At 37.4% G+C, this 12,891-nt stretch overlaps 1 protein-coding gene across 2 annotated transcripts in view; it reads right to left on the bottom strand.

The window, feature by feature from the left end:
* Positions 1-9,570, bottom strand: part of COL11A1 (collagen type XI alpha 1 chain) — a 243,381-nt gene extending 233,811 nt beyond the window's left edge. Inside the window, exon 1 of one of the 2 annotated variants that reach the window (XM_024230767.3) lies at positions 8,957-9,570. In XM_024230767.3, the coding sequence (XP_024086535.2) occupies positions 8,957-9,062 (106 nt within the window). In that variant the 5' untranslated portion in view covers positions 9,063-9,570. The remainder of the gene's footprint in view (positions 1-8,956) is intronic. The other variant, XM_054530629.2, reaches the window with a different exon arrangement.
* Positions 9,571-12,891: the final 3,321 nt, after the last annotated feature.

The raw sequence follows: 12,891 nt of genomic DNA, 5'->3' as shown, positions 1-12,891 counted from the left end.
TGTTCTAGATGCTTTCTGTTCTAGGTGGATTCTGTTCTAGATGAAATAAAGCAGATAAATATACATATACCAGTGATTTTAGTGTAACTAAAATATACCATGGATAGCAATATAGTATAAAAACTATGTAACTATATTCCAAAATAATTTTACAACTATTGCCTATTAATCTTATTAAGCATTTTGAAGCTCTATATATTTCTTGTTTGGAGATGGTACTTCATAATATAATAATTCCAATATACGTAAAACATATAATTTACTTTCTAACTTGAAGAATGAGTTTATTGAAATAAACAAAAAGCACTTTATTTATACACACATGCACATATACCCACACACATCCATATATATATATAATATATATGGATAAACTGCTATTTCTAATAGCTAATAAGCAAAGTCAGACAACTAATCCCCAATAGCATACCAATCTGAGATGAAAGGTTCAATAATGCATATATGAGAGGACTATTTCCAATGATCGATTTTGCAGATTGATATTATTCTCAGATTAAACTTTCTTGTTCACTAGTAGAAAAGTAAAATGATGATTTATGCTACTGTCAATACCACTACATATCTTAAGGTATTAACAAAACAAAGTTTTGGAGGTAATATAGTCAGTCTGTAGCTACAAACATTCAGTGGCATCTTTGGAGAGAATGCAAAACTGTTTTCCACATGAAAAAGCTAGAGGTAAATTGCAATTTATTTACTTTTAGCAAATGAATTTAAAAAGGAGGAGCCACTACTCATGTCACTACTAACAGCATAATCTGAGGAGGTCCTCAAACTTTCAGTTCACACCATTCCAAGCTAACTCAATTTTAATCTTGTTCCAGTCTTCTGGGTGAAAAAAGAATATAACTAACCTAAATAGTTACTATATCAATGCTGTGTATTTTGTCACCATGGTAGACACCGGGGACACAAATAAAACTAGATCACAGTCACTACCCACCCAGGAACTCCTAGAAGAAGACTGACATAAATGAGTAATTTTTAAAATAATGATGTTACATTCTCTCAGTTGATTACACTCCAAAAAAGCTTTTGGATAATCAAGTCTGACATTTTTTATGCTGAAGACAGTTAACAAAACTTCCATACACCAATCCCCAAAAGTAGAATAAGACCTGATGATCTTTGCAATGGATGCTGATTAGGACAAGCAATGATCTATAAGAGCTCTTTTACTTAATGAAACCAAGCCAACCACAACTGGAACTTTGAATACTAACAGACACATCTGTCAGCTTCTCCTTAAGTTAATCAAAGGAACAAAAGTAATATTTGATGGCTCCCAGAAACTCCCCTTTCAATCTTCCACTACCACTGAGGCTTAGGTTTCTCCATAAAATGGTAAGAGTAATATGGTCTCCACCACTGAACTTAAGTGCAGGCTGAAGAGTTATTTGGATTCTAACATCACCTTTTACCAGAACCTCTTTTTATTTCTCCTTGAAGGCAGTCAAGTTATTCACCCAATGACCTGATATTTTCTGTGGTTTAGCTGCATGATGTGTACATTAATATTAGGCCCCAGGGCACCATAATCATAAGATAGGCCTAGGAGGCTGTGTAGAAGCATTAGAACACCCAGCAAAGTAAACATGGACAAGTGGCCAAAAGCAAGGGCCTTGGAGAAAGCTTGGCAGCATTCAAATTCTGGGTTTACTACTTACTAGCTGTGTGACTTTAGGCAAAATCTTTCACTTCTCTGTTTTTCAGTTATCTCATCAGTAAAATCAGAATTTTGATATCAGCTTACTTCCAGGAAAACTGTCACAATTAAATAAGATTCTCTATGAAAGTGCATATGACAGACTTGTACATACTGAGCATGTATTTGGTATTAGGGCTCACCTGGAGATATAAGGGAAAGTTTTCTGGAGCTATGATATTTTACTTCAATTTCGAAGTATAAAGTAGGAGAAGGTGTTTGCTGATGGAAGAGAATGAGATAGACGTTCCAGGGAGAGTGTTCAAAGATAGGGGAGAATACAGGCAAGAGGTTTAACATCACTAAAGTGCAAGGTAAATGGAAGTGGGCTTGGGGAGGTGGGAGATGGCTGGTCATGAGCCTGGACATAAAGATATGCCACATCCTGAAGGGTACTCTAAGTCATTTAGACAACAAACTTATCCTAAAAGCCAGTGAAATACTCTGAAGTTTCATTTGCATGCAAAAGGAAGAGTAACAGTCAGCAGTATGTTGAGCTCCACTCTTAGACTCTAAAGACAGAAGTAAAGGAAAGACAGACACCACTTTAATATTTATGTTTTTTCTTTCTGTGCAGAGCTATCTAAGAGCACCAAGTATGAAAATACACTAGAGTTCTTATTAGCCAGCCACTACTCTTTCTGGCAGTCATCCTTTCAGGAGTCTATGTGAAAATCTGAGTGAGGAAGGAAAGCCAACTACCTCACACAGTCTAAGGTTCACTCCTTTAAGCCCGGATGTCAGTTTACCAGTCAAGCAGAGGAAGGAAGCTTCCCCTGATACTCTGTGGGCTCAAGTTCTATGAATAGGGACCTTCATTTGCCTGTACAGTACAGAGCCATTCAAGAGCAATTAAATTTGGTTAAAATAAGAAAGAAATGCTTTTCAAGAAAAAAAAAAAAAAGAAGGTTTGAGGGGATTGCAAAAGTTAATTGTGCTAAAGCACTTTTACACAGGTTTGTTTTAGTTCTCAATTGTCAAGTCGTATTTAAGCTGGTCTCTTACTCTGAAATATGATAACCTTTCCTTTCTCTAAGTTCTTTCTCCTAAATTAATAGCACTGTCTCTAATTCCATGCGCAGCAAGCAAAGAGTTTATTTTACCAGATAACAGTAGGTCTGGTGATCAGCCAATGTCTAAAGAACCACTAGCCAAGTCAGTAGTAGGCCAAAGACTGCAACTGATAAATAGATATTACTCACTAAATCACTTTAAATTTGTCTTTCATCTTTGCTACGAGCTAGTATTATTCATGTTGAGTTCTGACACAAGTGAACATATAAAAGAATACACTTACCTATATCAATAAAACCATATTAGGGTTTTGAAGGAAGGAGAAAGAAATACATTAGATGTATTCTAAAACAGAAAGTATTTTAAAATGGAAAAAAATACCTTTAGGTTTTGAATTAAATTGCAAGAGAATTTAGAAGGAATATGTCCTCATGTAGAAAGCGCATTAGTGTATACTGAAAGCTACACTGAAAACTGCATTTAAAGTTGACTCTTCAGTGAAAGAACTTAGGGAACATTGCAACTTTTTATAACATCAGCGTATATCTCTCTTCTTTGCTAAGGAACAAAACTTGAATGGTCAAAAAAGAAAAAGTTTGGTTTCCTCTCACCACTCCCAACTCAGGTCACATTTTCCCAGTATTACATGAGGGAAGTGAAGGAGTAAAAGCAGAAATGCTGACCAAAGCTCAATCCCCACTTGCAGTTGCCTTGAATTCCTAATGATTACGCCAACCACGCTTGATTACTTCTCCAAAGGTAAGGAGAAAATTAAAATGTATTTAATAAAATTCTGGCTTTTAAATACCTAAACATAATCATTAAAAATTATATACAATGATGGAGATATCTCAGCATTTTTTAAACTCCATATTTACATAAATTGGTATAGTTAATTGTGAGTATAAAAACTCATGATAAATGCTTTCACAGTATAATCTTCAGGACCCTATGGTCATGTATTGCTTTTCCCTAAAAACAGAAAGACTGTTAATTTGGTGGGAATACTAGTTGAAGATTGGACTTCCAGAAATAAATTTTGAGATAGAAAATCGAAATTTTCCTCCCTTACATCCCTGCAATTTCACATGTGGTAATTAAATTTGTAATAGTTGTTGACAACACAACAGATATCATGGTAGCCTACTAAGAGTGAGTACTTCCTATAAATTAACTGCCCATTTATGCCTAAGCTAACAGATACTTATGTAATTTCAGATACTTTGACAATCCAAAATAAAAACTTTAATTAGAACTTGCACTACTACGTTCTCTCCTATTTTTTTTAAAGTTTGCCACTTGTTAAAAAAAAAAAAAATCTGTTAAACAACACACAAGTGTGTCATAATGATTATCTGACATTAATAAGATCCATACTATATGTATACATAAAATATATGTCATCCAATCAATTGAAATTAACCTGAAAATATCAGAAATTTGCCATTTTTTATTTGGAATAAATATATAATTTTCTAAGCTTCTTAGAAATTCAAAGTTGGATCTAGTCTTCTATTAACAACTTTAGAGAGCATACAAAACTATGTTCTTAATCCAGCAATGAATAGAGTATTACGCCTTCTACTCTGATGTAATCTTATAAAATCACATAATTAGGAATACAAATGATCAAAAATTACCTTTCTTCAAAAGTAGTAAATAGAGTATTTTAAAAATTCATTCTGTAACTATTTTCTATTTAAATTTCTTTATATAAGACATTTTCACTATATCTACCTTCTCACTAATCTAAACTCTAGCAAATATATGGTCTAGTAATTTCAGACTTCTGGAAATAAATACAGCGATAGTATATCGAATTCTTTCTCTTTTACTTCCTTGCAATTTCACATATGGTAATTAAATTTGTAATAGTTGTTGATCGCACAACAGATATCATGGTAGTCCATTGAGAGTGAGTACTTCCCATAAATTAAATGTCAATTTTTTCCTGAGCTAAAAGGTACTTACATTAGTTTCAGGTGTTTTGACAATCCAGAATAAAACTTTAATTAGAACTTGCACTACTAAGTTCTCTCTTCTCATTTCATCGTCTCAGACTTCTATTATTTAAAATTCTTTCGATCACTGTTACAGATCTTCACTCTACTCAGAAAAACCTTGAATATTACAAGAATATGTTTTATGAGGAAGAGTATTCAGCTGACAACTTTTTGTTCTTAGTTTCCTCATTTATTGAGAAGGTAAGATTGATTAGCAATTTCTATAATTTCTAGTGCTAGCATTCTCTTTTAAAAATCTTATCTAAACACCTTTTTTTAACCTTTTAAAAATTCAGCTTGTATTACACAGAGACTCTCAACCAAACTTGATTTAAATCCTTGTTATCATGAAATAGGCAGCATCTCACTAAATTAATCAGAGTGAAGAGAATTTATCCTAGGAAAAAGCAAATTTTAAAAAAGAAAGGTGACTATTTATACATTTTTCTTAGCTAGAAAGCCAACGCATAAATTTTAAAAGAGATGTTTGCTTTGCTGTATTTTAGGGATAACTTAACTTGAACAACCATGTGGTTCTATTTTAGTCACAAATTGAAGAAAATAAAAAACCTAAAAAATACTAATTAAATTTTAACCAATTATGTTATGCAAATACATTTCTCACTTTGCTACTGCATAACTTCGTTTAAAACTATACAAATACCTTTTAGAGAATAACTTCTATAAAGTATCCCCTCAGTTAAGGATTAATTATGAAGCAAATTGTCACTTTAAGATATTAAGAAACTTAATTTCAAAACTAATGGACAATTAGGTAAAAGAATCTGTGCCACCTAAACTGAGGCTATGTGTGTAAAGCATGCAGAAAGGTGTTTCTCTTTAGTCTATATTCTTTCTCTATCATAGTCCTGATCAATTTTGAATTTAAAAAACAAGTGGAAAGACATAATATTAACAAGTTTAGCAAACACTGCATTTCTTATCAGAAACATATCTGAGTTTCTGATTTCTGATTAAGGAACCAAATGGACAAATTTGATCTCTTTGCATGGTTGGACTAGCACATACTCTGGAGGCCAGGACCATTTCACCTGCTGATCCCGGGCACTCAAAACAACACTTCTTCAGGGCTCACTGTCGATTCCTGACAAGCTTCCAAAGTTCCAAGTTTGATCAACCTTTTACAAAATACAGTATTGGCTTAACTGCCAAAGGTTAAATGTAATTTTAATTAGTAAAAAGTGATTCAATTAGAGTTTTTTTTCAGTGCTTGATTTTAGCTAAGTCTAACTCTTACTTAAAACCCTTACATAAACTCATCTATCTCAAGATAATCATAGTGTGGTCACTATGAATTCCAGGTAAACCCCACCTCCTGTGAATAGTAAGTAATGGACTAACTGCCAAAGAATATCAATAAATCACTGAGATACATCTTTTACTTTAACAATAAACATATATATGAAACATAAAATTGAAGTTAATGTAAATATTTATAAAAATCACACTTAACCTTGTTATTCTAAATCACAGCAAGGATTGATTTTTAATGAGTATAATAAATATTTCCAAGTTATAGTTTGATTTTTCAAAGTAAAATAATATGACTAGGTATGAAGTCATAAATTTTCTTTAATCCATTCACTTCCAAGAAACTTCTTTATATTATTTTCTTTGGAGTCTAACTTTGTTTTGAACCCAGATGTTTTAAGGTTTTAATGTTTTAATTTTATATAAAAGTAGTATCTGTTTTAAATTATCTTTGTGCTTAACATCCAAATCTTATCATTGTACCTCAATGAAATCAATGTCATAGTATGATGCTGGGATATAATATCTTTATTTAGAAATTGGTATAAAATCTTACTTCTTACTTCAACCACAAATCTAAAGGCTATTATCAGAAGTGGACACTGGGTTTATTTTTCCCTTGTGTGGTGATTCAGGCTTTGTAGCCAACGTTTTCTTCTTAAGCATTAATATACTATTATTCCCTTTTTGAAGTTTAATTAGGGGATAAGAATGCCTACAAAAGTGGGTTTATGTTCATATGTGGCCTCCCAGGAACAATGAGCACCAAACAGCTTGATAAAACACACACCAAAATCTTAAAATATAAATATCTAAACTATCACTTAACTTTCAGGGCATTTCATCAAGAGGAAACCCAACAAAATCTAATCCTTATACTTTGCTATTTCTACCATTACTTGGCTTCATAAAAATAGGGAAAGTTGTTTTCCCACCATTTATTTGATGTGGTACTGGGATGCTGTTTACAAGTGTTTCAGGTATGTTGCTAGACTGAAAATAGAAAGTTTATGCATTAAAAGTACAGAAATTTGATTTTAAAAAATATCCATAGATCGCTACAGAAAGGCTCAATGTGGAAAAGAAAAATAAATAGCTTCCGTAAAATAATCCCTGATTCCATGCAAAAGTGTCTCTCGGAGCTTGTATTTCATCCATCACCGAAGAAATTCTCAGTTCCTATAATTTTCAATAAATAGCTGCCATTACAATATTCTCATTTACATGCGTGTGTGATATGCTGAAAAAGAAATGGCATATCCATTTTTCCTTAATCAAGGGTCCTTTTCCAGTACCACTATAGTTAAGAGGGACTTAACAGAGGTCTCATGTCCCACAGCAGACGCAGGAATTCTGAATAATAAACAAAACCAGCAGAGGGCAGAACTGCTGACAGAATTGACCAATCCAACCGGTGACCAGGTACCAAAAGTAAAATACAAACTTTTTGATGCATTTCACTTTCAAAGACACTCTTATCTATCCTTGAAAATGTGGAAATGAATGAATCAACATAATTAATCAACATAATAACTCCTTTCAAAATTCAAATGTAGTCCTAATGGGATTTTCACTGTATTTACCAGGTAAAGTCACCCGGGGGAATAATCTAGCGCTGCCTGCTACTCGGGAAGCTGAAAGCCACTAAGCGTGTGAAAGGGATAACCTGGTCGCAGAGATCGGCCTCCGGGAGGGCTGACTCCCATTAGGGAGAGCTCAGATCTTGGCATCTAGACCCAGGGCCACACTCAAGTTTCTGCTAAAGCCTACGTATTTGGGCTTGACCATTTTTATCTCCCTTGACCCAACCTCGTCAGTCACCCTCCTTCCTATCCCCCAGCTTCTTTCTGCACTCCTCACAAAGCTTGCTTTCTACTCTAAGCTGTCTGGGCTCCCTGAGCTCCAAAGGCTTTCGCCTGCCAGTCGATTCTAAGGCACCTAACGGACCGCTCCAGCCAGATGCCTTTTCGGGAAAGGGCGGGGGAAAGAGGGAGGGAGAAGGCGGAGGGGAGGAGTGAAGTCGCTCTCCCTCCGTGGGTACTGACAGGGTTGCAGACTTCCGAGCAGGTCTGGCCATTGAATATTTGGTGTTGCCACGTAGGAACTTTTCCTTACCTCTCTCCTCCCACCCCACCCACACCCCCTCCCCTTCCCTCCCAATCCCTAGTCCTCCGCCCCCACCCCATTTGCTTGGCGACTTTCATCATTCTCCAAGAGAACTGCACGTCCAACCTGCAAGAAGAAGCGGAGGGATGGGGTGGGGGGAGTCACTGAAATTCAGGGGAAAGTTTTCTCCCTATCTTGAACCTATTCCTAATAATCTGCCAATTTTTGTCCACTTAAAATAGATTGACCCTCCCCGCCCCCCAAACACACAGAGTGTTCCTAATCTTCTAGATTCACCCCCCTGGTTTCTCTTATATCCCCAAAACTAAAACACCCTGCTTCTCACTTGGTTGCAGACAAAGAACTTTATCAAGGTTCATTTTATACCCTTTGTATTTTCTCCTCAGCTCACCCTTAAAAAGATATTCCCATTAGTTAGAATCTGAAGAAACCAGATGTGTTCCAAGGGCAGTCTAAAGACTGTGCCTCAAACAAAAGCTTTGTATAACTGCCCTTGTGTTCAAGGTAATATTTTTCCTCTTTTCAAAGAGGCTGGAAAGTGGTGAAGGGCATTTTCAGCAGGCTCTTCTCCTGACAGATCTTTTTTTCCTGCTACCTACCTCCTCTCCCTTTATTGTCCCGCCTACATTCATCTCTTTCTCCAGTTTCCAATTCCAACCTGGTAGCAGCTACAATCTGGATTGTATTTAAGGGAATTGCTTTTTTTTTTTTTTTTCCTGGAAGAGCGTGGAGGAAGGGTAAAGGGCGGGGGAGGGGCGCAGAAGCAGTAGGACCGACGGCAATCTCCCACCTCCCCAAATCCATTTTTTCTTACCTCCTCTGACCTCTCTAGCTTGGAAGAGGAAGGTCAATGCGAGGGTTGTTACGGTGAAATCCCAGAGCCACCGTTTCGTTTTCCACCTAGAGGACCACGGCTCCATCTCCGAGCCCCGCACTCACAACTGTGAACTCAACCCACGAAATTGCGACTGCAGACCAACTTCGTCCTTTCCAAGGTATCGCCGGGGATGTTTGCTACACAGCCATTGGGGAGGGAGAGGGGGAAAAAGTCAAAGGGCTTTTTCTTCTAAATTTGATGGTTTGCGTTCTTCGTGTCTCTAGTCCCTTCCTCTCCCTCTGAGTTGGCCCCACCGGCCGGGACCCTCCGGCCGGGACCCTCCGATCCTTCCTCTGCCGGGCCCTGCCTTCAGAATGAAGGCAGATGAGGGGCTTCCACCAACAAGCTGAGAGTACTGTGTGCCCCTAAAGGCTTCATGCCGTCAGTGGGCTGGACGAGTGGCTCCGGGCAGCCCCCTCCTCCGCCCACTCCCCTCCCTGCTCCCAGCTCCCCCACCCAGGGCGAAACTGACAAGCCGGCTGAGGGTCAGACCCAATCACACGCCTCTGGGGCGGCCCCAAGCCCGCCCCCGCCTCCCTCAGCCCAAGAATGAGGACTCCGAGCAGGCCCAGCCCACCAACCACTCCCCATCTCCCCACTCCTCTCCTCCCTCCTTGCCTACCAAATCCCCGAGAAAAAATGGGAGGGAGTTACGGGGGACGCGTGCTTGGCTCCAGCACTTTGGGAATGAAAGGAATTGCAGGAGAGCCCCGGAGCACACGGAGTTTTCAAGGAGCTTCTGTATTCAATAAAAACAGCTACTTGTCTACTTGCACCCGTCTGTTAGCCTCTCGCTGGTCGGCGGGAGAGGGGAGGAGTCCAGCGCCTGATCGGCCACACCGCTGGAGTCCTAGGCTGGCAACGGTAGCCTTATCCTTGTGCAAAAATCTGCTTCGTATGGCAGACGTGGAACCAGTGGACTCACTGCGCTGCCTACTCTGAAAAGTGTTTTTATTTTTATTTTTTTAACCCAATAATTAGAAGAAAGGAATGAAGATGGAATGGAGGGACCCTAAAAGTCAAAACCTAGAGCATGTAGGGAAGTCCTCTTTGGAGATCTGAAACTGACAGGTTTATCTCTTAAACGTTTAAATTCAGCACTAGGTTCATTCAGTGGCTTTCCTCTTAAAAGAGTTGAACTGTACTCTGAGGGAGAAGGAGGAAAAAATTTATGGGAGCTGACATTAAGAGAGTGAGTAATTTTATTTTCCAGCTGATTCTGTTCTGATCCTGGATGAGGGGTTACTGAGGAGTGTGTAGAAAAGGCGAGGAAAGCAACTAGCAGAAATCTCCAAGAGGCTCGGCCCACAGCTCCTCATTAAGGGCCTGGCTCTGGCCCTCAGCCTCAGGAGCCAAAAACGTGGTCACTCCACAGTGAGAGTAATGAAGAGGGCAGGTTTCTAAATTCCGTCTCTACTTAACCCATCCTCAAAGTAATCCTCTTACACCTGGAATATAGATTCCCAAGTCACTTTTTCCACGTTAAAATAATTCCATTCTATTGACTCCTTTTTGTTCGTTAATAATTCCTAAGATGTTTCTCTCAAAGATTTTCTGGAACAGTGCCCATCAGGGTGCCAGCATACATTAGCTACTCAATAGAGATGGGTTGGATGAATGAACACATTTTTCTGTTGACAAAGACTAGAAGCATTGGCCAGGGCCTACTTTGAGTATTTAAGTCATTTAAATGCTTAAAGGCCCTCAACTAAGTTTACTAGGTACGTATGTTCAATTCTACAGCTGCCACTAATCTTTAGGAACTCAGTTTTCTATTAGTCATCAAAATATGCCTCATGATCTATCAGATTATATCAAATCTCTTCATGCAGTTTAAAATTGGAAGAAAGGTGATCAAAGACTAGATTGAGCCTTTATAGGCGTATAACAGCATGAACAGAGACATATAAAATGAAGAAAGCAACTAGAAAATACCTTCAATATAAGTATCACTCTCTGTGACAAAGAACTACTCCCTTATCAAGAAGTTATCTCTTAGATCACAGGTAAAAAAAATACTTGATATTTGTAATGCTGTTGGCAGAATGTTTGGGATGCCTCATATCAGCTGCAGAGAAATATCATCAACTAGTTCTTCAGATTACAACCTTAAGCTGTTGGTTAAAATAATTTAATAAAATAATTTAATATCATATTGCATTTGAACCTGAAATGCACAATTACAAATTAAGACCCTTACAGTAAAAATATATGTATTTACCATCTTCATTATCCCTCATCGTCTCACAGATGGAAAATTTGTGTATATTGGCTGTTTCCAAACTTGTGTACAAACTGATTTTTCTGTCGAATCTTCGGATATTTTAAAAATTACTTTTTACATCTTCTCTTAAATGTAAAATAGTGAAATGAATGCAAGTTTAGAAATACATATTTGTGAAGCTGCCAGAATTCTAAATCAATTCAATAGCCAGAGAGAGTTACGGTGCTTGTAGCAACATGTACAAATTGTGTTCCAAATTGTCTCTTAATAGCTGTCAAATTTATTGAGAGTTCTGGGGCCTGACACTGTTCTAGAAGGTGAGAAATGATGCAGTCAATCTAGCAGTCCCTACTTTCTGGTCACATCTCAGTCCTTCTCATTGCTGTGAAAGGGTCCTTTCAGGCAAAGCATCTTGGGTGAATAGAGTCATTACCACCTTATGCTCTCTGTACTTTGTGGTCTGAATTCCTCTGGCCACTGCCCAGCTAGGCATAATCTGGGTCTGAATGAATGCCTCTAGAAGGAAACATCGCAAATTCATGGTGAGGAATAATTATATCTAAGCCCTGTAGCCTGTTGCTAGATGCCAGATCTAGAGCCTCCCTAGGAACCAGCCCATGGATTTACAGGAGATTAACTCAGTGAAAGAAAGGATAATACTAAACAACAATGGGAGCAGGGGAAAGCCAGAAGAGAGGCACCTTAGCTAACTTCAACTTCACACAGGGGAACTGCCAATGGCATCATTTCCTGGGTCATCTTTCAACCAGTCCTTGCTAATTGTTTATATGTAGATTCAAAATATAATAAAACAGGCAGTTTTCCTGACATAAGTCTTTAGTTTGAAGCACAATCAGTGATATTTTCTTATTTTGTCACATTTACAAATAATGACGTTTAAAGTTATTTTTTCAGCTTTGTAGAATTAGTTGTTATTGGCAAGATTTTCAAAAACAGGATTTGAAAAGTAGAGAAAAAATAGTCACTTTTTCTGTAGCAGCATTTTAAATTAACCATTCGTCCATATTGGCTTGTCAGAGAAACTGAGATAATAATTTGACAATGGATTGGGAGGTCAAATTAAGGAAACTTAAAGTTCTAAACAATCTTCAGAGCCCACAGAACTTTATGAAACATTGTAAAAAGCTCATAAACCATCCTTCACATCTTCACAAATCTCTAGGAATCAGGGGAGCTGGACTCAGAACCAGTGTTTGAAACATTAAGACCTCTACAACCAAAGGGAGACTGAAGACACCTTGACAATAGCTGGATGCCCCTAATACAAATAGTATTAAAATATTGACAGAACTCTATAACAATCCTTAAATTACTACAGCTAGAATTAGGGGAAAGAAGAAGTATATTAGGTAACATGATTTTATAAACAGTGCATCATCTTTTAAGTCACTTGGCATGTATTCCCCTTTTCTCATACTGATGTTTCATCCCCCTATTTTTGATATAGATAGATAGATAGATAGATAGATGATAGATAGATAGATATAAATTAGATATTTTCTCTAAACATTTTACTTTAATTAAAATTACATCATCAAATGTGATTTGTTGAATGAGAAATTATGGGGTGAGGGCTCTTGCACACACCAGAAATACTTAAAATGTTTAAAACAAAATTGCTTTTGCA

The sequence above is a fragment of the Pongo abelii genome, chromosome 1 (assembly GCF_028885655.2).
Source record: "Pongo abelii isolate AG06213 chromosome 1, NHGRI_mPonAbe1-v2.0_pri, whole genome shotgun sequence".
Lineage (NCBI taxonomy): Eukaryota > Metazoa > Chordata > Mammalia > Primates > Hominidae > Pongo > Pongo abelii.
The sequence above is the reverse complement of the archived record's forward strand: the minus strand, read 5'-3'. Positions and strand labels throughout refer to the sequence as shown.